General features: G+C 36.4%; 1 protein-coding gene across 1 annotated transcript in view; it reads left to right on the forward strand.

Moving 5' to 3' along the window:
- The window catches only part of GABRA3 (gamma-aminobutyric acid type A receptor subunit alpha3), a 291,144-nt gene that overhangs the window by 223,122 nt on the left and 41,857 nt on the right, over positions 1–26,165 (forward strand). Inside the window, exons 6-7 of the mRNA XM_028091990.2 lie at positions 3,989–4,132; positions 19,776–19,928. Of these exons, the coding sequence (XP_027947791.1) occupies positions 3,989–4,132; positions 19,776–19,928 (297 nt within the window). The remainder of the gene's footprint in view (positions 1–3,988; positions 4,133–19,775; positions 19,929–26,165) is intronic.

The following is a 26,165-nucleotide window of genomic DNA, read 5'->3' on the forward strand; positions in this document are numbered from 1 at the left end:
GAAGGAATAGAATATAACTGTAAAAATGAAAATTAAAAAAGATTAAAAAAAGAGTTGATAAAATGAGAAATTGGTTGCAAAAGAAAAGAGAAAATAATTAAGAAGAAATTAAAGATGAAAGGCTAAAGAATCATGGGGAAAAAGCCATGAATTCTATGTGCTGTGTTCTCCTAGCTCTGGAGTTTTGCAGTTCTCATTGATTGGTAAACTTGGGTCTTGGCTGGATGTTCTTGCTGATCTTCTGTGGGAGGGGCCTGTTGCTTTGATTTTCAAGTGTATTTGCCCCGAGTGGAATTGCACCACCCTTGCCAGGGGGCCAGGCTAAGTATTCTCCTCTGGTTTGCTCTATGTGGCTTTTGTTCCCTGAAGGCTTTCCTTGCTGCTTTAGAAGATGAGAATGAAAATGGTGGCCTCCCAATTTCCAGCCCTGGAGCTGGCTTCCCACCTCCAATGCCTGGGAACTCTGGTGCATTCAGGCACCCCCAGTCTTCCTGTGACCCCGAGGATCCTGAGACCACACTGTCCCACCTAGGGTTCCACCCCCACTTAGTCACCTGAGTGATGTCCCTCACTGGAGCAGACTTCTAAAAGTTCTGATTTTTTGCTGCACTGCTAAAGCACTTCCTGGTAGCTGGCTGATGGAGGCTCCCTCCCCCAGTGGTTTATCTTCCCATATATCACCTTGGATTCACTTCTCTGCACCTCCTACCTTGCAGAAAGTGGTCGCTTTTCTATTTGTAGAGTTGCAGCTATTTTTTTCTCAGATCTCTGGTTGAGTTCACAGGTGTTCAGAATGATTTGACAGCTATCTAGCTGAATTCCTGGGACCAGATGAAACTAAGGTCTCCTACTCCTCTGCCATCTTGGACTCCCTCCAATGGATAGATTTAACAAGTAGAATATGGGATTAGAGAACTTAAAAATGGGGAAACAAAATAACAAAACTAAAGCACAGAGAGACAAAAATACAGAAAAGAGTAAGAAACATGTGGGACACTGCTGAGTGAAATAAATCAATCAGAGAAAGACAATTATCATATGGTTTCACTCATATGTGGAACATAAGAAATAGTGCAGAGGACCACAGGGGAAGGGAGGGGAAACTGAAGAGGAAGAAATCAGAGAGGGAGACAAACCATGAGAGACTCTGGACTCCAGGAAATAAACTGAGGGTTACAGAAGGGAGGGGGATGGAGGGATGGGGTAACCAGGTGATGGGCATTAAGGAGGGCATGTGTGGTGCTGAGCACTGGGTGTTATATGCAACTGATGAATTATTGAACACTACATCTTAAACTACTGATGTACTATATGTTGGCTAATTGAATCTAAAATTAAAAAAAAATCTACAATTCTGGTTGGGAAGCCTAGATACCCCATAGGAAGCAGAGGATCCTTTATTTCCAAGGTTGAATCACAAAAAGCATAGCCATCTATCGGAGAAGATCTCTAGACCAGAAGTTGCAAATTGGTGGTTTGCAAATGTGATTTGTTTGATCCATACAGTGTTTATAACTTTTAAAATTATTTGCAAAGATTTGAAATTTGGGAGATGTCACATAAAACTCCAGATTTGTTTATTATTTTATGAAATCAGAAGATATGAGAACATTCGTCTCAAATTCTCACATGGCCACAATCAGCTGAGCAGTGATTGTCCTTGTAAATGCTTGACCATTCCCCCAAATTTCCATTACTTTCTGCCCTCTCCCTGAAAAAGGGTCCAATGTCAGTTGCCATTAATCAACTCACTTGCACCTTTGTTTTACATATAGAATTAAGAGCTCCTAGTAGAATTAAGAGGAAAGTGACATAGTTCTTGTTATCAAAACTTAACAAAAATAAAAAAGACTGAAAGGACTGGTTTCAAAACCAGGGGAGTTTACATTTCCTTATAGAAATTAAGACTATTTCTACATCTTTATTATGCATACAAAGTATACCTTTGTTGAAGAAATAAAACTTCAGGTATTAACATTATGCAATTTGTTATAAAGAACTATAATTGATATATAAAAAAGATGTACAATAAAAGTCTTAATTAGCATTAAAACACAGACTGAAAGTTCAACAGGTTTTGTGTTTAAATGAATACACTAAGTGTTGCTGCTGGGAAATGAAATTATATATTAAGCAACAAACCTTTCCAGGCACCAAAAGATTTTATAGATGCCAAATTTATAAAAATTGTCTATTGTGGAATAAATTATATGCTGAACTACAAGTATTTTTTAAGATTTTATTTACTTATTTGACAGAAAGAGAGAGAGCACAAGCAGGGGGAGCAGGAGAGGGAGAAGCAGGCTCCTTGTGGAGCAGGGAGCCCGGTGCAGGGCTCAATCCCAGGACCCTGGGATCATGACCTGAACCAAAGGCAAATGCTTCACCAACTGAGCCACCCAGGTGCTCCAAACTTCAAGTATTTTTATCTGTGTTGAATAAATGACTGAGGCCATATATAGGGCATATTATATGGAAAGCTGGATTTCTTGTGGCATTTTCTTATAGCTTATGAGAGCACAGATATAAAAAATACTGTAGTTATATATATTTTTTCATGATTTCAATGAGAATTTTGATGTAAATGAAGAAATCTTTGGCTGTTGTCCATTATAAGAAAATCCAAAAATAGTTTATTTGGGTATATTGAGAAAAGTCCTAAGAAGTATAATATAAGCAGACCACAATTAGTACATGTGAATGTTAATGTCAGACTTAATGAAATGTACATCCCATGTTGCAAAGTTTTGTAAAGACACAAAATTTATGTTTGTTCACTGGTTGGTTTCACTATGAATTATTTGCTTTGTGGTAAAAGGCTTAAATAGAGCATATTATAGAGACAGCAGCTGCCACCATGAGCTGGAGACCTCCTACTGAGTTGAACAACAGCTCAAAAGTTGGGTGAAATGGGTGAACAGTATTCTGTTCAGCTTCTCTTTATGAACCTAGGTGCCTGAGTTAGGGCAAGGCGCTCACCCCAACATAAAACCCACTGTGCAAAGAGTAAATCCGTGTCTGGAAAGAAAGCAACTCTCTTCCTTTAAGATACAACCTAAATAACATCATTCCTTATTCTCTCACCATTTCTCTTACCCACACCCCTATTAAAACTAATCCAGGGGTGCCTGGGTGGCTCAGTTGGTTAAGCGACTGCCTTCGGCTCAGGTCATGATCCAGGAGTCCCGGGATCGAGTCCCGCATCGGGCTCCCTGCTCAGCAGGGAGTCTGCTTCTCCCTCTGACCCTCTTCCCTCTCGTGCTCTCTCTCTATCTCATTCTCTCTCTCTCAAATAAATAAATAAAATCTTTAAAAAAAAAAAAACTAATCCATACTTAAATTCTGTACTCAACATGGGAATTCCAAATACAAAACCTGACATTAATAACTTGGTGCAGAAGTAAAGGAGGCAGGTTTCTGTTTTGCAAATCAAAATGGAAATATTTTTTAAAAGGAAGTTGTAATAATTAATTATTGCTATTTTTAATTTGAGGTTTTTATGTTTTTAACTTAGAATATCTCTACAATGATTTTTACCTTATCTCATATGCTCACCCCATAATAATTGTGTTTTATTTTTGACAGTTTTTTTTACAACTAGCCTGATTTATTTATTTAAGATACCACTCCTATAGGCATTTGAATTTGTGACATCTGCATTAGATAATATTTTTGCTATTCCTCCTTTTGTCTCTGTTGTCTACCCTCTAAGAGAAGGAAAAGTCTAACAATTTATTGTCAGTCCAGAAGATTGTAAGTCATTGAAAGAAGAGACCACTTTGTGTTCACTCCTGTGTAGCCAGCATAAACTATAGAAGTTATTCAGTGAGTGTTTACTAGATGGATGGATAAATATACTACAGTTGAAGACAGAACACATATCCAGAACTCTTTTGGGAGGGAAGCTGTATTTCAATCTCATGTAAGTTCAGTATTAAGGATAATTATTTTCTTTTCTCTTCAACTTCTTGGTCCTTTTCTGCCTTAGATGCCTATACAACAGCTGAAGTGGTTTATTCTTGGACTCTTGGGAAGAACAAATCTGTGGAAGTAGCACAAGATGGCTCCCGCCTGAATCAGTATGACCTGCTGGGCCATGTTGTTGGGACAGAGATAATCCGGTCTAGTACAGGTATTTATTTATTTTATTTAATAAGCATTTTGTAACCTGAACCATATACCCGTCTTATACCTGTGCTTATAAAAACGTGTTATCCTCAAAATAGTCTTGTGATATAGGTACAATTATAAGGAAACTGAGACATAGAAATATTCAGTTATTTGCCCCATGTTACATTATATAATATCAGAGCCAAGATCTGAACTCAGACAGATTGACTCCCAAGCCAATGCTTTTAACTATGATGCCCTGCTGTCTAAATGGGTTAGAAGGTCAAGGACATTATGGCTGGACTGTGGTAGAAGAGAAGGCAGAGGGAAGCCATGATGGTGGGAGAACTGAACGCTGATCCTAAAGGTTTCATGAAGACATTTGCTCAACTCTGCCAATGCTGAAGTGACAAATTAATAACCCAGGAGAGTCCAGGTACAGAGCCAGGAGGTCCAAGGATGAGCCATGACATTGTTTTTTTAAGTGAGTCACCCATCTCAAAACCAAGTCTGTCTGGCAAACCTTGCCAGGTCCTCTCAATAGCTTAATCCTTGGATTGATAATTGGAACCTAGAGTTTTGTAGTCTTGGGTCCTATTTAGAGACTGACCAGTTACAGGGTCCTAAGGAAGGAGGCACCCTGGCTCTGAACTAACCCTAGGGTATTTGGCAAAATGGAGTATATCTTGGGGGCCCACATAGCTTACGATATTTTTTGCTGTTAAGGGCAGGAACTTTCAACACTTGTCTTGGTGAAAGATCTGAATCCACAATTATAAATGAATTAGGGTACTCTTGTTCTTTTATTTGATTATCTGGACACTGTTCCCACTTCTTGTGATGTTATAATATATCATCTTGTCTGTGCCCTGTTTTCCCTCCATCCCGGGATCAGGGGAGGGTTCCTAAATAAAGAAGCATTTAAAATAGATTTCAGGGGCAACAGGATTTCGAGATTTGGAATTTGGTATGGGGAAAGGCTATTAAAAGGAAAGGCAATACTGAGGTGTCATTGTGAAAACATGATCTATCAGAGAAGCTGCAACTGGTTCAGAGTAAGAAGTGAAAGGTAGAGAGAGTATGGGGCCACAGGGGTGTGGGCTGCTCTCCTCTGAGAGAATTCTGGGGTTTGGCCCATGGAGTTGGTAGTGGGTGGACCAGGCTGAGCAGCTGGGCAGGCACTAATGTACATAGCTGGCCCAAGTCCAAGAGTTCTCCCCCTCCAGTGGTGTGAGCTAGCTGTTGGAGCCAAGTGCCCAGTTTTAGAGAGAGGGTACAGGTGGGTGCTGGAGGTGGGTGTGCCCAGGCCACCTGGACCTCATTACTTTGCTCCAAGGAGCATTCCATGTCTTCATGGTGGGTTATTGTCCTCCTGAAGCTCAGATTCTGGCTATGCCTCCTATCATCTGGAAGCTCTGAAAGTGTGGTCTGGGGCCAGTTGCCCAACCTCCCCACCTTGGTTTGCTCACAGTGAATCTATATCATGGTGTAAGTATTGCCCACTGGTTGCAGACCTACTGCTAGGTTTGCATGCCCTGATCCCTGGACTGGGCACCGGCCTTGTTAGGGTGCATAAACCCACTTCCTGGGGCCCCATGAAAGGGTAGGGCCCAGGGTACCTCAGCTGGACTTGGTGTGTGTATATGGGGTTAGTCTTCCCCACCCGGATAGTGGTTCTGCTCTCCCCAAACGGGGAGGGAGCAGGGCCTTCAGCACCCACATATGCATACTGCATTCTTTCTGTCTTATGGTACCCCTTAACGTTTTTGAGCAAAAGCCTCTGTTCTGCTACTGGGTGCATCTGCATTGTGCTGCCTTTGCAGCTGGGGCCAGGACCTCCCTTCTGTGATCACATACCTGAAATACATGCCCGTTCTCCCTCCCATGTGAGCTGTGGGCAAAGAGGACGCAGGATCCTAGAGGAGGTTGTGTGTGTGCCTGCAGGTGGCAAGGCTCGCTCAGAGCAGCACAGAGGGTCCCTAGAGGCCCAAGGTACACTGCCCCACACCCAGGATGTCTACCCTGGGGGAGGGAGAGAATTCCCCGCTGCATCCGTTGGCTCTCCTCACTTCCCAGTCCTTCCTTAGCACTGTTCACCTGGCATCAATTTTTGAGATCCATCATTAGATATCCAAGCAGCCCCAGCTCCGATTTCATTTGGTTAAACCACTGTTTGTTTAGTCTTTATCACACAGGCAATGCACATCCATTATAGGAAAAATAGAATACACAGAAGAGCAAAATATGGAAATTAAAATATTCTTTAATCCCACCATTAACTGATTATTGTACATTTTGGTGTATAATCTTTAAGAAGGTTCCTTTGCATTTTTTACATAAATACCATTGATACTGTTTTTAATTTATTAAGCATATTTTCTTATTACCAAATATATAAAATCCAAATAAAATGTACACACAAGTTAGTAATATTTTTATTGAGATATACTTGGTATTACTTTCAGGTATACAACATAATGATTCAATATTTTTATATATAACAAAATGATTATCCCAGTAACTGGGGTTACCATCTGTCAACATATATAGTTATAATTTTTTTCTTGAGAACTTTTAAGATCTATTCTCAGCAACTTTCAAATATACAATACAGTATTATTAACTATAGTCACCATGCTGTACAGTGCATACCCATGACTTATTTATTTTATGATAGAAGTTTGTATCTTTTTGACCACCTTCACCCATTTCACCCACTGCCCCTCCCATCCTCCTGGCAACCACCAATCTGTTCTGTGTACCTATGAACTTGGTTTGTTTGCTTGTTTGTTTTTTGTTCTTTTTTTAAAATTCCATATATAAGTGAGATCATACAATATTGGTGTTCCTCTGACTTATTTCATTTAGCATAATTCCCTCAAGGTCCATCCATGTTGTTGCAGATGGCAAGATTTCCTTCTTTTGATGGCTGAATAATATTCTACTGCCACTGCCTCTATGTGTATGTATATGCACATACATGTATATATGTGTATAAAATACACACACACACACACACACACATACATACATACATACATTCACAGCACGTTTTCTTTATCCATTCATCCATCAGTCAACACTTAGGTTGTTTCTACATCATCTTGACTATTGTAAAAATGCCACAGTTAACATGGAAGTGCATATATCTTTGAGTTAGTGTTTTCATTTTCTTTGGGTAAATACCCAGAAGAGGCATTGTTGGATCATATGGTATTTCTATTTTTAATTTTTTGAGGAACCTCCATACTATTTTCCGTAGTGGTTGCACCAATTTGTATCCCACCAACCAAAGTGCACAAAGGTTCCCTTTGCTCCACATCCTCCAATACTGGTTGCTTCTTGTTAGTTAGTTATAAATAGTAATATTTAAACAATTATCATAGATATAATAAACATTAATTATTACTTGTCTTAGGTAGTTTAAATTTAAAAAGAAAATTAAGCACTCCTTCAAGGCCACAGAATTCTTGACAAAGATATGATAAGTTTTGTTATCACTGGGAAGTGTAGCATTTCACTGTGAAGCTCAATAAAATAATATCTTCATTTTAATGACCTCATATATGTAGATCATAGTCCATTTAACCAATTATTTGGTATTATTTTCTTGTTTTAATGTTATAAACAAAACTATGAAGACCTTTTTCTATATTACATTTTGTCCCTGTGTAATCATCTGCCTAGGATAGACAGAATGCTGAGAATGCTATTTCAGAAAGTAGACATATTTTTAAAAATTTTATTACATATTGACAAATTGCCATTTTACACGGTTGAACAATTCATGGTCCCATTATCAGTGTATTAGCATGCCAATTTCCCTTCACTATTGACAATGCAGATGTTACGGGTTGAATTATGTCCCCTCAAAAGATATGTTGAAATCCTGACTCACAGTACATCACTAAGTGACCTTATTTGAAAATAGGGTCATTGTAGATATAATTAGATTATATCTCAAATTAGTCTAGAAAACATGATACAACGTACATCAGCAAAGAGGTTATTTAATGTATTAAATTCATTCACACCATTTGGTACTATGCAGCTGTAAGAAGGAATGAGGAAGTTCTTGATGTATCATTCAAAGGGGATATCTGCAGGATATATTGTTGAGTGAAAAAAAGCAAAGCACAGAACACTGAACACTTAGGGATATATACTGGTATAGAGATAATATTTCTAGAAGGATACACAAGAGGCTGCTAATTGTTTTTGTTGCTTTTTTTTAAAAAGAGTAGTGTAGAAATTACAACTTTTAAAAAAAGTTTTCATTTATTTTGAGAGAGAGAGAGAGAACATGATCAGGGGGAAGGGCCAATGGAGAGAATCTTAAGCAGGTTCTGCTCTGAGCACAAGGCCCACACAGGGCTCTATTCCACAACCCTGAGATCATGACCTGAGCTGAAACCAGGAGTCAGATGCTTAACTGACTGAGCCACTGAGGCACCCCAAGAGGCTGTTAATTGGAGGAGGAGAAACGAGATGAGTGGTTTGAGGGCATCTATGGGAGGGAGACGTTTTGCTGTACACCCTTTGATATCCTTTGATTTAGGAACCATATTAATATTATTACCTCACAAATATGTGTATTGTTTTCATGTGTTTATAAATTATGGACATTCTTTTCTGAATTCTAAATATGCTCCTCCATGTGGGGTCCAGCATATTAATGGAATGCTGGACCAGAGAAAGACCCACAATCCATGGATGCTCCGTTTTATATGAGTGGCTTTCTCTCTGAATGCTCTCTCTCAGTCCTTAGTAAGAAGTACAGGCATACCTTGGAGATGCTGACAGTTCAGTTTCAGACCACCAAAATAAAGGAAATACTGCAATAAAATGAGTCAAGTCAAGTGAATTTTTGGTTTCCCAGTGCATATAAAAGTTATGTTTACACTATACTGTAGTTTATTAACTGTATGATAGCATTATGTTCAAAAATTTATATACCTTAATTTAAAAATATCTTATTCCCCAAAAGTCCCAACCATCACCTAAGCTTTCAGCAAGTCAAAATCAGTGATCACAGATTACTATAATAAATATAATAATAAGGAAAAAGTTTGAAATATTGCAAGATTTACTAAAATGTAACACAGAGACATGAAATGAGCAAATGCTTTTGGGAAAACTGGCACTATAGACTTGTTTGACATAGGATTGCCATAAACTCTCAATTTGTAAAAGACCCAGTACTGAGGTATTTACCCAAAGAAACAAAGAAAAAAACATTAATTAGAAAAGACATATGCACCTCTATGTTCAATGCAGCATTATTTACAATAGTTAAGATATGGAAGCAAACTAAGTGTCCACAGATAGACAAATGGATAAAGAATATGTGCCATACACACACACACATGCACACACACATACATGGGATATTAGCCATAAAAAGAAAAAAAAAACAATGAAATCTTGCCATTTGAGGCAACATGGATAGTGCTAGAGGGTATTATGCTAAGTGAAATAAGTCAGACAGAGAAAGACAAATACTACATGATTTCACTTATATGTGGAATCTAAAAACAAAACAAAAGAAATGAACAAACAAAAAATAGAAAAAGACTCAAATACAGAGAACTGGTGGTTTCGGGGAGGGGATGGGCAAAATAGATGAAGGGGATTAGGAGGTACAAAATTCCAGTTATAAAATGAATACATCATGAGGATGAAAGGTAAAGCATAGGGAATATAGTTCATAATATTGTAATAACTTTGTAAAATGACAGGTGATAACTACAGTTATCGTGGTGAGCGCTGTGTAGTATATAATATTGTCAAATCACTCTGTGGAATACCTGAAACTAATATAACATTATACGTTAACTATACATCAATAAAATAAATAAATAATCAAGTAAATAAAATGAGGTATGCCTGTAATTCTAAGCAGAAGGCTCTTCCTCTTTGCTCCAGATTCAAATATGTGTTAAATAAATGAATAAAAGTCCTCAAAATCTCTGTTTAGCTATTCACACCATTCCCTATTTCAGCACCAATTCCATTTTCTCTCATTTGGCAAATTATTGCATTAATTTTCTAAATGGAGGATTTGGGTGTATGATCTTATTTTTCCATTCCTAGAAATTTGACCATTTGTTAGAATAACATTTTTATTACTATTATTGTATATATTATCTTTTTAGACATGTAGCCTAGATAAATAAGCAGAAAATAAAGAAAGAGTGACACACAACACAAGTCAGAGAGATGGAGATGAAAAGAGTAAAGAAGGCAAGATAAAAGTTTAAGGAACAGAGAAAGAGAATTGAAAAACAAATAAACATTAATTCAAGAAAATATATCCACTCAGTATAATGAGTTAATTTGCCAAGCTATTTAAAAAATCCTTGTGTCTTTCACAACCTTTGATACTAGCTAAATTGTGAATGCGTTTTTCATTGTATTCTCAAATATTTCACATTTAACACAAATGGAACTTAATAGGCTGGAGTGCAAAGGCAGGGGAAAATTCCCCAAACCTCTTAAAGGGTCATCTTTCATAATAAAGCACAAAGAGAGGCCGCAAGGAGAGGGGGAATATGATGATCCACTTAATAAAATTATATTCAGTTATATAAAGCATTTGCTGAACTGTTCTGTATTTCTAATCCATAGAAATATGTGAATACATATGCATTATATGTTTTATATTGTACCCTTGAATATTTCACACACAACACAGATGGTACTTAATAAGCTTAATAATAAGCTGAGACACAGGGTGGAAATATAATGGGGAAGTTGGGAAAAAAATCTTCCAATCTGATCAAAGCTTTGGCTCTTACTTTGGCAGAGAAGGGGATGTAAAGAGATACAAAATACCAGAGTTATATTTAAGAGAACTAGTCAGTTAATTAACACAATGAATTCATTTGCTAAGCTTTCTAAACATTCACTTGTGATTTTCACCCACAGAAAGTATCTAGGCTATGAATACCTGTGAATGTGCAAAGGTGACTTTCCATTATCTCTTTGACTATTTCACATTAGACCCAGATCGTCTGCAATACAAGGGCAGAAATGGGGAAACTTCACAACCAAACAAAAGGCTTCAGTTCTCACTAAGGAGAATTCTTTTTGCCTCTTTGCTTCCCCTGGCATCCCAGCTTTATTGAGATATAATTGAAAAAATTGTATACATTTAAGGTGTACAGTGTGATAATATATGTATATGTTGTGAAATTATTACCATAATCTATCATATTATTATTATGGTGATGGGATCACTTAAGAATTTATTCTCTTTGCAAATTTCAAGTATATAATACAGTATTATTAACTATAGTCATCATGCTGTACATTAGATCCCCAGAATTTATTCATCTTATAGCTGGAAGTTTGTACCCTTTGATCAACATCTCCCCATTTCCCCTACCCCTCAGCCCCTGGAAACCACCATTCTCCTTTGTTTCTATAAATACAACTTTTTTAGATTCTACATGTAAATGATACCACACAGTTTTTGTCTTTGGCTTATTTCACTTAGCATAATGTCTTCTAGGTTCATCTATGTTGTCAAAAATGACAGGATTTTTTCATTTTTTACAGCTAAGATAATACTCCATTGTGCATGGGTGTAACTATATATCACATTTAATTTATTCATTCATTCATTGATGGACAGTTAGGTTGTTTCCATGTATTGACTACTGTGAATAATGCTGCAATGAATATAGGGGTGCAGATATCTCTTCTAGGTACTGATTTTGTTTCTTTTGGACATATACCCAGAAGTGGGATGCTGGATCATATGGTATTTCTATTTTTAATTTTTTGAGAAACCTTCATACTAGTTTCCATAGTAGCTGTGCCAATTTATATCCCACCAATAGTGTACAAAGTTTCCCTTTACTCGACATCCTTTCCAACACTTGTTATCTCTTGTCTTTTTATGGTAACCATTCTATTAGGTGTGAGGTGATATCTCATTGTGGTTTTGATTTGCATTTTCCTGATGATTAGTAATATTGAACATATTTTCATGTACCTGTTGGCCATTTGTATGTCTTCAGAAAAATTCCATTCAGGTCCTTGGCCCATTTTTAATTGGATTTTTGTTTTGTTTTGTTTTGGTTTTTTGCTATTGAGTTGTAGGAGTTCTTTATATATTTTGGAGTATAATCTGTATCAGACATATGGTTTGCAAACAATTTTTACCATTCTGCAGGTTGTCTTTTCATTTTATTAATTGTCTCCTTTGCTATAAACATGCTTTTTAGTTTGATGCAGTCCCATTTGTTTATTTTAGCTTTTGTTGCCTGTGCTTTTGGTATCAGGTCTTACATTAAATATTTAATTCATTTTGAGTTAATTTGCAAGATAGGGGTCAAATTTCATTTTTTTGCATGTGGATATCCAGTTTTCCCACCACCATTTTTTGAAAAAACTATTCTTTTCCCATTCTGTATTCTTAGCATCCTTGTCAAATATTAGTTGACATATATACATGTTTATTTCTGAGTACTTTATTATGTTCCATTGATCTATGTGTCTGTTTTTATGCCAATACCATAGTTTTGATTACTATAGCTTTGTGATATAATTTGAATTAGGAAGTGTGATGTCTCCATCTTTATGTTTATTAAAATTGCTTTGGCTATTCAGAGTCTTTTGTAGTTCAATATGCATTCTAGGTTGTTTTTCCTATTTCTGTGAAAAATGCTATTGGAATTTTGATGGTTATTGCATTTACTGTATATCACTTTGGGTAATGTGGGTATTTTTTGCAATATCAATTCTTCTAACTTATGAACACAGAATATCTTTTATTTGTGTCTTCTTCAATTTCTTTCATCAATGACTTATGGTTTTCAGTATACAGATCTTTCATCTCCTTGGTTAAATTTATTCCTAAGTATTTTATTATTTTTGATACTATTATAAATGGAATTGTTTTCTTAATTTCTTTCTCAGGTACTTTGTTGTTAGTATATAGAAACACTACTGGGGCAGTCTGGGTGGCTTAGTCAGTTAAGTGTCTGCCTTTGGCTCAGGTCATGATCCTGGAGTCCTGGGATGGAGCCCCTCGTTGGGCTCCATGCTCAGCAGGGAGTCTGCTTCTCTCTTTCCCTCAGCCCTTCCCCCTGCTTGCGCGCTCTCTCTCTCTCTCATTTGCTCACTGTCTCTCAAATAAATAAAATATTAAAAATAAAAAATAAATTAAAAAAGGAAACACTACTAAATTTATATGTTAATTTTGTATCCTGCAATTTTCCTGAATTTGTTGATTGGTTCTAACAGGGTTTTGTTTTGTTTTTTGGTGTAGTCTTTAGGATTTTATATATATAAAATTATATCATCTGCAAATAGAGATAATTTTACTTCTTCCCTTCCAATTCTGATGCCTTTTATTTCTTTTTCTTACCTGATTGCTCCAGCAAGGACTTTCAGTATTATGTTGAAAAGGAGTGGTGAGTGTGGACACTTATGTCTTCTTCCTGATCTTAGAGAAAAAGCTTTCAACCCACCACTGAGTACAATGTTAGTTGTGAGCTTGTCATATATGGACTTTTTTACGTTGAGGTATATTTCTTCTATTCCCAATTTGTTAAGAGTTTTTGTCATGAATGAATGTTTAATTTTGTTAAATGCTTTTTCTGCATCTATTGAAATGATCATTTGTTTTTTTTCTTCTATTAATGTGATATATCACATTTTTTGAATTGCGAATGTTTAACCATTCTTGCATCCCAGGATAAATCCCACTTGATCATGGTGTTTGATTCTTTTAAAGTGCTGTTGAATTTGGCTTGTCAGTATTTGTTGAGAATTTCTGTGTCTGTATTCTTCAGGGATATTGGCCTGTACAGTTGACCTTTGAACAACACAAGTTTGAACTACATGATTCTACTTAAATGTGGATTCCAATATATTGGAAAAATGTTTGGAAATTTGTAACAATTTAAGGAAACTCACAGATAAACCACATAGCCTAGAAATATTAAAAAAATAGGATAAGTTTGATATGTCATGAACGCAAAAAATATATGTAGATATTAGTCTATCTTATTATTCACTACCATAAAATATACACAAATCTATTATAAAAAGTTAAAATTTATCAAAAGTTATGCACATATACACAGATGGTCCATGGCACCATTCACGGCTGAGAAAAATGTAAACAAATGTCAAGATGCAGTGTTAAATCATAACTGCATAAAATGAACCACAGTATATATTGTACTACATTAAGAATTTTATAGCCATCTCCTGTTGCTATTGCAGTGAGATCAAGTGTTGTGAGTATCCACTTAAAACACTATGTGATGCTAATCATCTCCCTGTGAGCAGTTCATCCCTCCAGTAAATTGTGTATCACAGTAAAAAGTGATCTCTCATGGTTCTTGCATATTTTTCATCATGTTAAGTGCAATACCATGAAACTTGAATAACACCATGGAAACAATACAAAGTACCATAGTGATTCTGGAGTGCTCCCAAGAAGCAGAGAAAAGTCATGATATTACAATAAAAAGTTTAATTGCTTGATATGTACTATAGATTGAGGTCTACAGCCGAAGTTTCCCACCATTTCAAGGTAAATAAATCCAGCATAAGGACGATTATAAAAAAAAAAGGAAATTCACGAAGTTATCACTGCAACCACATCTGTAGGTACGAAAACCTTGTACTTTTTGTGAAATTACCTTTTTCTCATTGAAAATGCAGCTTTTATGCAGGTGCAGGATTGCTATAAGAAAGGCATATCTATAGACTCTAATATGATTCAAGAAAAAGTGAAGTCATTCTATAACAATTTAAAGTAAAAGGAAGGTCTAAAGTTGGGGAACTTAATGCCAGAAAAGGATGATTTGATAATTTTAAAAAGAGTTTTGGCTTTAAACATGTCAAAATAACAGGAGAAACAGCTTTTGCCAACCAAGAGGCAGCTGAGTTCCCAGACACCATTAAAAAATCACTAAGGAAAAAAGATATTTGTCCGAGCAGGTTTCTAATGCAGATGAAAGTGCCCTATGCTGGGAAAAAAATGCCACAAAAGACATTTATTAGTAAGGAAGAGAAGCAAACACCGGGACTTAAGGAAGGGAAGGACACACTAACTCTACTGTTTTGTGTAAATGTAGTCAGGTTAATGATCAGGACTGCTCTTATCTATAAAGCTACTAACCCTCCAACCTTGAAGGGAAAAGATAAACACCAGCTGCCAGTATTTTTGTTGTACAACAAGAAGACCTGGACAATGCAAACACTTTTTCTGGATTGGTTCCATCTGTGCTTTGTCCCTGAAGTCAGGAAGTACCTTGTCAGAAAGGGACTGCCTTTTAAAGTTCTTTTGATATTGGGCAATGCACCTGGCCACCTAGAAACCCATAAGTTCAACACCAAAAGTATTGAAGTGGTCTACTTGTCCCCAAACACAACACCTCTAATTCAGCTTCTGCATTAGGAGGTCACAAGGACCTTTAAGTCTCATTATACATGGCACTCTATGTAAAAGATCATCAACCCTATGCAGGAGAACCCCAATATAGAGAACAACATGAAAATCTGGAAGGATTATAACACTGAAGATGCCATCGTTGTTACAGAACAAGCCATGAAAGCCATCAAGTCTGAAACAATGAATTCCTGCTGGAGAAAACTATGTCCAGATGTTGTGCATGACATCACATGATTTATGATAGAACTAAAGAAATAATGAAAGAGATTGTGATATGGCAAAAAAAAAAGTGGGAATTGAAAGATTTCAAGATATCGATCTTGGAGAAATTCAAGAGCTAATAGACATCACATCTGAGGAATTAACAGAAGACAACTTGATGGAGATGAGTGCTTCTGAAGCAGTGCCAGAAAATGAGGAAGAAGATGTAGAAGTAGTGCCAGAAAACAAATTGACATTAGACAACATATAAAAAGGATTCCAATTATTCAAGACTGCTTTTGACATTTTTTATGACATGGACCCTTCTATGGTATGGGCACTGAAATTAAAACAAGTGGTGGAAGAAGGGTTGGTACCATATAGAAACATTTTTGGAAAAATGAGAAAAACAAATCAGACAGACATTACAATGTATTTCTGTAAAGTTACGTTGAGTGTGCCTGCCTCTCCTACCTCCCCTTCCATCTCCTCCACTACTTCCATCTCTGCCACCCCTGAGACAGCAAGACTAATTCCTCCTTCTCCTCCTCCACCTACTAAACCAGAAGACAAGGAGGATGAAGACCTTTACAATGTTCCAACAATTCCACTTAATGAATAGTAAATAATCATCATGGCATACAGTTAATAAACTTATTATCTGTTGTGTTTTTTTGTCCTCATGTGAATATCTTTTGTTTTTTTTCTAATAACTGTACAGCAAGAATTGTATGAGACATTTTTGTGTCATCATCATCACATAAATATTCATTATGAAGAACATCATGTGTAAGACTTGTATGGAAGTGGATAGCTGATCCTTACATAGGCATAAAGTGAGTGGTATTTAATATAAAATTAATAATGTGTTAGTTTTCTGTTTTATAACTTTGCTTTCAAAGAATTACATTACCATATAGTAATTCTCCTAATTGGAGACAATGCATATCAGCCTATCATCACAGGCAAGTGTTTTTTTTTTAAGTAACAATGTTTCCAATACCATATTATGAATATGACTGTAATACTGTATGCCATAAAAATTTTATGACAATTCATTCATGAGTATATGGGTTAAGCCACCATGAAGCAATTATATTGATTATACTAGGCTACCATAAAGCAATCATATTGCTGCTTCTTTGATATCAATGTATGAATTGTTATACTTGTAAATAAATATTAATTCCTTTTTCACATATTTTCATTTTTGATGTATAGTGTCAGTAACATGTATAGCATTTATAGTGTTTTGTATTATGCAAGACAATATTGATGTAGGCTCTAACAGATGGTTTGTCTTATAAATAGATGAGGTAAACTTACACTATCAATAAATACAGTACTATAAATGTATTTTCTCCTCCTTATGATTTTCTTAACAACATTTTATTTTCCTAACTTTATTGTAAGAATACAGTATATGATACTTATAACGTACAAAATATGTGTTAATCTACTGTTATTGGTAAGGCTTCTGGTCAACAGTAGGTTATTAGTAGTTAAATTTTGGGGGAGTCAGAAGTTATAGGCAGATTTTCCATTGTGTGGGGCTTTGGTGTCACTAACCCCAGCATTGTTTAAGAGTCAATTGTAATTTTCTTTAATTCTAAGTCTTTATTTGATTTTGTGTCAGGGCAATGCTAGCCTTCTAAAATGAGTTTGGAAGCATTTTCTCCTTTTCAGTTTTTTGGAAGAGTTTAAGGAGGACTGGCATTTATTCTTCTTTAAATGTTTGGTTACCCATGAAGCCATTTTATCCTAGGCTTTTCTTTATTGGGAGGTGTTAATTACTGATTATATCTCCTTGCGCTGTATTGATCCATTTAGATTTTCTATTCATGATTCAGTGGTCTATGCTCCACTGTTCAGCAGGGCCACAGGGAGCCTCTGTTGTATGGGGGACGAGCTACTTGCAGCAGTTGGGTGCCACACTGTTTTGAAACACAGGTTAACCCCAGCATGCTCTACAGCTTGGGTGCAAGGTTCCTCAGGTATTACAATGGGCCTGTTTCAACTCGTGGAAGTCACCATTTTGGTGGTTGGAGTGCCACGACCCCCCATCTCCCTCTCAGCAGTGCAACCAGAGGTTTTGACCCATGGAGTTCTCCATTTTGGTAGTTGGAGGTCACCATGACCCCCAGGCAAGACAGCCAGGGTGTTTTAGATCTGTGGAAGTCACCATTTTGGTGGGTGAGGGCACCAGGACACCAAGGGGTATGATCCTTTTGTCTAGACTACCATCACTGGGTAAGGTCTCTGCTGGAGTTGTGCTGTTGGTCCAAACTCTGCTGTTGGGCAGTACCTCTGCCTGTACTTATCTGTTAGCCAGAGCTACAGGCTGCTTTGAGAGGTTGGGTTTCCTGTACAGGTAGGGACAGACTGCTGGCTAAACTCTGATCAGGCGAGTTTGCTAGCAGGGACCTGGTATCACTGCCAAGATCCAAGCACAGGTGGCTGGAAGTTTCACCACTCCCCCTTCTTTGTTCCTAGTTGACCCCAAATGGTCTAGCCCTATTGATTCTCCCAGTATTCCTCATGAGGCAAGGCAGAAGTAGGCCTCTGGAGGAATGCTCTGGAATGCTGGGGGGAAACTGTGTATCTGCCTTAGGCTTTCCTTTTCCCACTAGAGAAACAATAGACCCAGAGGAACCCTCTAGGTGCCACATTGGGCTGGCCTGAGGGAGGGAAGTAGGTGGTGCAGTGAAGCCACTTCTCTTACCTTTCTAATGTGGCTTTTCTTGGATTTTGTGCTCAAAGAAGGTGTTTTAGTTTTAATCCCTTGTTCTGGGATTTTCACAAAAGTATTATTGTCTGTAGATAGTTGCTAATCCATATATTTGTGATGGGATACCAGAGCCAGGGATGTCCTATTTCACCATCTGCTCATCTTAGGCATGCTCTTTGCTTCTTTAGAAATGCAATAGGAAGAAAGAAATTGAAAGAGAGAAGGCTAGAAAAGAAGACTGAAAAAAATATATTCAGTTATTTAAAACAAATGCTTGATTTGATAAGTTTTTGAAAAGTCCACTTGCTTTGTCTTTCAGATCTATAAAATATAACTAACTTATGAATATTTATTATATATTTTATATATTAAATATCCCACATGATCATACATCTCCCTGTGTGTATCTGTCTTCTTTTTATACAAACATCAGTCATAGGGGATTAAGGACCATCCTACTCCAGTATGACCTCATCTTAACTAATTATACTTGCAACAACCTTTTTTCTAAAGAAGGTTACATTCTGAAGTACTCAGGGTTAGGACTTCACCATATCTTTCTGGGAGACACAATTCAACCTATAACAAGTAGGAAGCCTAGGCAGAAGATTTTTTTTTTAATTTTTTTATTAAAAAATTAGAGAGAGGGAGAGAGGAAGGGCAGAGACAAAACTCTCAAAGTTGTTTGGCATATAGTAAGAGCTCAATAAGTGTTCACTCTTGTTTTGGAGTGGGGTGATATAGGCCAGCCCACATTCTGCTATATGAACTTTTGGTTCTAACTCTAAGTCCATTCAAACAGCAGAGCATTGTGGTTAAAAAGCATAAACTGTGGAACTAACCCATATGGTCTTGAATTCAGACTCCACTGCTTAGTAGCTGGATACCCTATCAATTTCTCTTTGCCTCAGTTTACTGCACCATAAAATGAGGATAACAATAGTGTCTACTTTATAACATTGTTATAAACATTAAGTATTTTAAGATGTTAAATGTTAAAGTGCTAGAAGAGTACCAGTCACATAGCAAATGCTGTAGAAGGACTGTTATTTATTATTATTTAAGACACTGATTTATTTGAATGAATCTGTGTCAGAATTGCTCTGAGCAAGCTGTGTTGGTACAGTGTTGGCATATATTTTTGCATAAAAATGCACTACTTCATGATTAATAAAGAGATCTGGTTATGTGAACTTGGAAGGTGCTGGAATGTGTTGTTTTGAGTATAAGGTTAAAGAACTTGGTGAACTGAATTGGGGTCCACCTTGATTTAACAATGTTTACTCAGCTATATATTGCCTAATTTTACTCTCTCTCCAGGAGAATATGTCGTCATGACAACCCACTTCCATCTCAAGCGAAAAATTGGCTATTTTGTGATCCAGACCTACTTGCCATGTATTATGACTGTCATTCTGTCACAAGTGTCTTTCTGGCTCAACAGAGAGTCTGTCCCTGCCCGTACGGTCTTTGGTGAGTGTTGTTTTATGGAGAATGGGCAGATGAAGGCACTGGCAAAGTTTTATGATGGACTGTCAGAGTAGGGTTAAGGAAAGTGGATGGAAGCAATGCCTGGGCCCAGTCATCAGATCCTGGTGTTTCAAGTAACTGAATTCTTAAAAAAAAAAAAAAGTGGGAATAGAAGAGTGGTGGAATAGTAAGGTTACTAAAATGCTTCCTCTCTCAGTCAGGTTTGCTTCAGGAACTGGGGAGGGACTGAGCCTTCGGTGAAAAAGAGGAAATTAGTGGGCAGAGCTGGAGAAGGTGACAAGTGGGAAACTAAGTTGACAACAGAGAAGTGGATTGGGGGCTTTTTATGATCCATTTTTTTTGTATAAGCATCTGGCATTGCTATTTCTCCTCTAGCTTTTTTGAAAGTACAAATTATCAGTAAAGGCTACACAAAGTTTGAAGGATTTTTCAATAGTGCCTACAATTGGGGAAATTTTCTTTAATAGAAAGTCACTGGTGTCTAAAAAGAGATTTGTACATCATTAACATTTTTTCCTGGGAGACTTAAAACATATAGAACATTTTCTGCCTGTTTCCCCCACTGTAAAAATTTTTAGGAGAAAAATACTCTTTTTAGTCTACTAAACTGCCTCCATGGCAGTGGTGTCTGTGAGGCATACACATGGATATGCTGAGTACCCACACAGAAGGCCAATATTTCCTACCAATATCCTGAAGCTATACTGTGTAGTTAAATAGTAAATGATTTTTTTTAAGAAGCAGCAGCATTTTAGGTCAGATAGAAGAGACCACAGCATAGAGAACAAGAGTAACCTGTAAAGAGGGAAAAAAGAAAAGAAGAAAAAAAACCCCACAAAAACTAGAAGGGTGTGATATCATGGAAGTCAAGAAGAGAATGTTTCAAGAAGTAGGGAATAATCATTTGGTGTAAATTCTGTGTTTTTAGGTAAGATGCAGATAGAAACTGTTGAGTATGGTGATATGCTTGGTTGTTAGTGATCTTGAACAGTTCTAGTGAAGTAGAGGGAACAGAATCTATGAGTCAACAATTTTTAGAAATATAACAAACTACATACTCTGAAAAGTCTTCTACAAACTCCTAGAAAAGCTAGATAAAACATAGAAAACATTCTTTTTAAATATCTGAGCTGATAAATTAAAGGAAATACTCAGGGGCCCAAATGGAAGAGGGAACTAAAAATTAGAGTGTTAATCACATGAACTGATACTGTTATAGGTGGAAAATGGACTACTAGTTTTGGTAAATAAGATTTTGAGTTTTAAGGTTACATAAGAAAGGCTTTGAGCCTGAGTGAAGTTTAGGATTAGAAAGAACTAGGGCTGGGGCGCCTGGGTGGCTCAGTCGTTAAGCGTCTGCCTTCAGCTCAGGTCATGATCCCAGGGTCCTGGGATCGAGTCCCGCGTCGGGCTCCCTGCTCGGCGGGAAGCCTGCTTCTCCCTCTCCCTCTGCCTGCTGCTCCCCCTGCTTGTGTTCTCTATCTCTCTGTGTGTCAAAGAAATAAAATCTTTAAAAAAAAAAAAAAAAAGAAAGAACTAGGGCTGTGGTAGACTAAATAATGGCCCCCAAATATATCCATGTCCTAATCTCTGGAACCCGTGAATGTTACCCTATATGGCAAAACGGACATTGCAGATGTGCACTAAATTAAGGATCTTGAGATGGAGAGATTATCCTGGATTATCTGGTTGGGCCCTAAATATAATCACGAGTGTCTTTATAAGAGGGAGGCAGAAAGATATTTGACTACAGAGCAAAAGGCAGTCTGATGAAGGAAGCTGGAGAGATTTGAAGATGTTATACTGTTGGCTTTGAAAGAAGAGGAAGGGGCCCATAAAACTGCCAGACTTCTGGCCTTCAAAAAGTGTAAGAAAAGATATTTCTGTTGTTTTAAGTCACTAAATTTGTGGTAATTTTTTACATAAACCATAGGAAATGAATACAAGGATTCATCCCATAAATCCAATACCATTGAAGGGTTATGCCCTAGAAAGAGCAATAAAAAACTACAGTAATCAGTGCAGGGAGACAATAAGGAATAATGCCTGTTTTGGCCTGGGTTCTGTGTAAAATATAGGATTTGTTAAGAATTTATTTTTTAATTTAAACTTGGTCTCACTTGAGTTTAGAGTTCATAGTTATACTTACTGCATTGATATAAGAACCTTCAACATAAAACGTTAATTTAAAAAGTGATTGCAGAATTTTTATAAAAGAACAAAGAGCCAAGAATAGCCAATATCCTCCTAAATAAGAACAAAGTGGGGGTGCCTGGGTGGCTCAGTCGGGTAAGGGTCTGACTCTTGATTTTGGCTCAGGGTCGTGAGATCGAGCCCTGTGTTGGGCTCCACACTCAAGAGGGAGTCTGCTGGAGATTCTCTCCCTCTCCCCACCTTGTGTGTGCTCTCTTGCTCTAAAATAAATAAATAAGTCTTTTTAAAAAAAACGAAGTGAAGAGACTTGCCCCACAAGATGTCAAAAATAATTAAAAAGCTATAGAAATTAAGAGTGTGTGTTATAGGCATAAGGGAAAGAAAAACACTACAGAGAAATAAAAATAGACCCACATATATGAAAACTTGATTTATGACAGAGATGGCATCGCAGAGAATTAATTTGAGATTGATCATAGGCTTAAATATAGAAGCTAAAAATGTCATACTCTTAGAACTAAATATAGGACAATGTCTTTGTAACCTTTGGAAGGTGGAAATTTCTTAGTATACAAAAAATTAAGTGAAGAATAAAAAAATAAACTTGACTAATCAAAATTAAAAATTACCACTCATCGAAGAATAACATTAAGAGAATTAAAAAGCAAGCCATAGACTGGAAGAATATATTTTATATATATACAGATCAACAAGGCATCTGTTTGAAAAATATAAAGAGATCCTTAAATTCAATGATAAAAATACAAAGAATCTAACTTTAAAAATTGGAAAAATACATGAATAGACATTTACTGAGAATATATGTAAATGCCCCATAAGAACATGAAAAGATATTTAGCATCATTTTATATCAGGAAAATACAAATTAAAACTACATGGAGATATCACTTTATAAACACTAGAATGGCTAAAATGAAAAAGACTGACAATTCCAAATATTTGTGAGGTTGAGGAGAAATTGGAATTCCCATACACTGCTGGTGAGGATTTAAAATGGTACAACCACTTAGGAAAAACAGTTTGGCTATTTCTTAGAAAATTAATACATTTATCCAAAAAATCTAGGTATTTCACTTCATACCCAAGTGAAATGAAAATATATATAAAAGGCTTATACATATATAAAAGACTTATACAAGAATGGTCATAATAACTTTATTCATAAAATCCCAAATTGGAAAATATCCAGATGTATATCAACAAGTGAATGGGTGTTTATATTGTGGCATGTTCAATCAGATATTCATACAGTGCATTGACAACTCTGAGTCACATAACAGTATAAGTGAATCTCAAAAATAATGTCAAACTAAGAAGCCAGACCCAAAATAGTACATAATATATGATTTCATTTATATGGAATTCTAGGACAGGCAAAACTAAGCTACAGTGTTAGAAACCAAAGCAGTGCTTTCCTCTGGGGTGATGGATTGACTGAAAATGGGTACAAGGGCACTTGGGCATTTGTTGGTTTGGTAGAATATTCTATATCTTCATTGAGGTAGTAGTTATACAACTGTGTACATTTGCCCAAGCAATTTGAAATGTACAACCAAACTATTTTTATTGTATATAATTTATAACCTAATTAAAAAATACTGACCTACTAAAACTCCAGATATTGCTATGATGAACATGTTTAAGTAGGTGAAACTAACATGATAATTCTATCATATAGACAGTGCATTTGTGTAGAGAAAAAGAGCACATGAGAGAGCAAGCACACTGGAAATTCTAAAACTTGAATATATAGATAAAGACTCAGTGGTTTAGATACAATTGAAGGGAAAACCCATGAACTGAAAGAAAATAGTTAGAATGAGGCCCAGAAAGACAAAAATGTATAACATGCAGAAGAGAAACAATATATGATTTATTGAAAAGGTCTAACACAGAAGTAATTCGAATCCTAGAAGAAAACTGAGAGAATGCTATAGAAGCAATTTTTGAAGAGACAGTGGCTGATTCCTGTCCAAGCCTGATAAAGGACAAAAAGGCACAATTACAAAAAGCTCTATGAACCCAATTTGGATAAATTAAAAGACAAGATAGAGATACATTACAGTGAAATTTTTGGAAACAAACAAATAAAAAACAAAGAGAAAAATCTTTAAATTATCCTAGAAAAAAATGCATTGTCTTTAAAGTAATAATAAATAGACTACCCTGATATCAACAGAAACAGTAAAGACCCTTTCAGACAAAAAAAAAAAAAAACACTAAAATTCATTTTCATCAAACCCTCACTAAAGGGAGTTCTTCAAGCAAAAGGAAAATTATCCCAGAAGGAAGGATTAAGATGCATTTTAAAAGTGAAAATAATAAATATATGGGGCATGTTAAATGACTATTGAATGTATAAAATAATAACAGTAGCTTATTGGGCATACAATATATTTAGAGTAAAAGACTAGCCCATAATGTAGTGTATATAAGTTGAGATGGAGATAAAATGTTCTAAGGACTTTCATTGTCAGGGAAATGTGTAAAGGTACCAAATAATATTTAATTTTCATAAGTCAAAGGTTCATGCTGACTGAAACTCATACATCTAATGGGAATGTTAAATGGTATAGAAAACTGGCAGTCTCCTATAGTTAAACATATGCTTATAATATAATCATGTAGTTCCATCCCTAGGTTTACTAAGAAAAATGAAAATATATGCTCATACAAAGACTTACATGTAAATCTTCCCAGCAGCTTTATTCATAATAGTTGAACGTTGGAAACAGTCCAGATGTCCATTCATAGGTGAATGGATAAAAAAAATTTTATCAATGCAGTGCAATGCTACTCTGAAATTAACACAATTAAACTAGAGATAGATGCAACAACATGAATGAGCCTAAAGAATACTATGCTGAGTGAGGAAAGCCAAACACTAATGAGTACATACTATATAATATGTATGAAACTCTAGGGGGAGAAAGATCTAACCATACTGAAAGAAACCAGAGGAGTGGTTACCTGGGACCAAGGAGGGGATGGAATGGTCACAAAGGAATCTTTGGGTTGATGGAAGTATTCTATAGACAATACCTATTAGAAAGGGTGAAGAGGGGTATTACCAGATGGTAGAAATCTCACAGAAGCACAAATTACCATAAGACTATGGTAGTGTAATGGTCGGAGGAATACTAGAGATCAAGGAAAATATGTACCTCTATCTCTTGAGTTCTTGATTCTAAATGATCAACCATGTTTTGAGAACAGAAACTAGTACACTCAGTATGAGTGTCAGGTTTTAGTTAAGATCGAAAGATGTTCATTTGAAGAAGAGGTTGAGAATACATGTGAATCTGCTGGTCATAGAGCAGCAGAGTTGGAGAGTTTGGGAGAAAGGGGTTGTAAGAAGAAATGGGTGACTGGGTCATATTCAGTAATGTACTTTTTGGAACAGGATTAAGCCTGACTGACAGTGAATTAACAAAAAGCTTTCCCTTTGTGGTGGCACCTTAGTTCACCAGGTACATGAAGTATTAATTCTAATTGTCTCCTAGGGAAAATGAGTGCTCATTTTGAAGGCTGTGGTCTGAAATGTTTTGATTTTTGTATCCCTAGGACCTAACTCTGTATGGCACAGAATAGACAGTTGTGTTGGAGAAAAGAATAAGAACTAATATAATGATAACAATATAGGTACTCTAAGAAAAGTGCATTCTTCACTTTGATGGGAACACATGTATTGCAGTGTTACATGGGTTGCAGGCTGGGCAGAGAAGTTTCACTCATCACACATGTACTGGAGACTTACTCTATGCCAGGTATTATATTCTGGGTTGAGAGGATAGAGACAGATTACTCATGATCCCTATTCTCAAGCAGCTCCTGCTTTGGCAGTACAGACAGACATGTGTTATCAAAGAAGTGTCCTTAGAATTTTAGAAGTGCTCAAAGGAAGTGAGTTTGGGGCAGTCACAAAATACTTTCTTAAAAAAGTCTTGAAAAAAAGTACAAAGTACTGGGTGGTAGGACTGCATCTCTTAAAATGCCAAACCTCATTGTCAATTCATAAAGTGTATATTCTTGATTGAGGGTCCT

The sequence above is a fragment of the Eumetopias jubatus genome, unplaced genomic scaffold (genome assembly GCF_037043125.1).
Source record: "Eumetopias jubatus isolate StellerSeaLion01/CBP00866 unplaced genomic scaffold, mEumJub1_p1.0 scaffold_11, whole genome shotgun sequence".
NCBI classification, from domain to species: domain Eukaryota; kingdom Metazoa; phylum Chordata; class Mammalia; order Carnivora; family Otariidae; genus Eumetopias; species Eumetopias jubatus.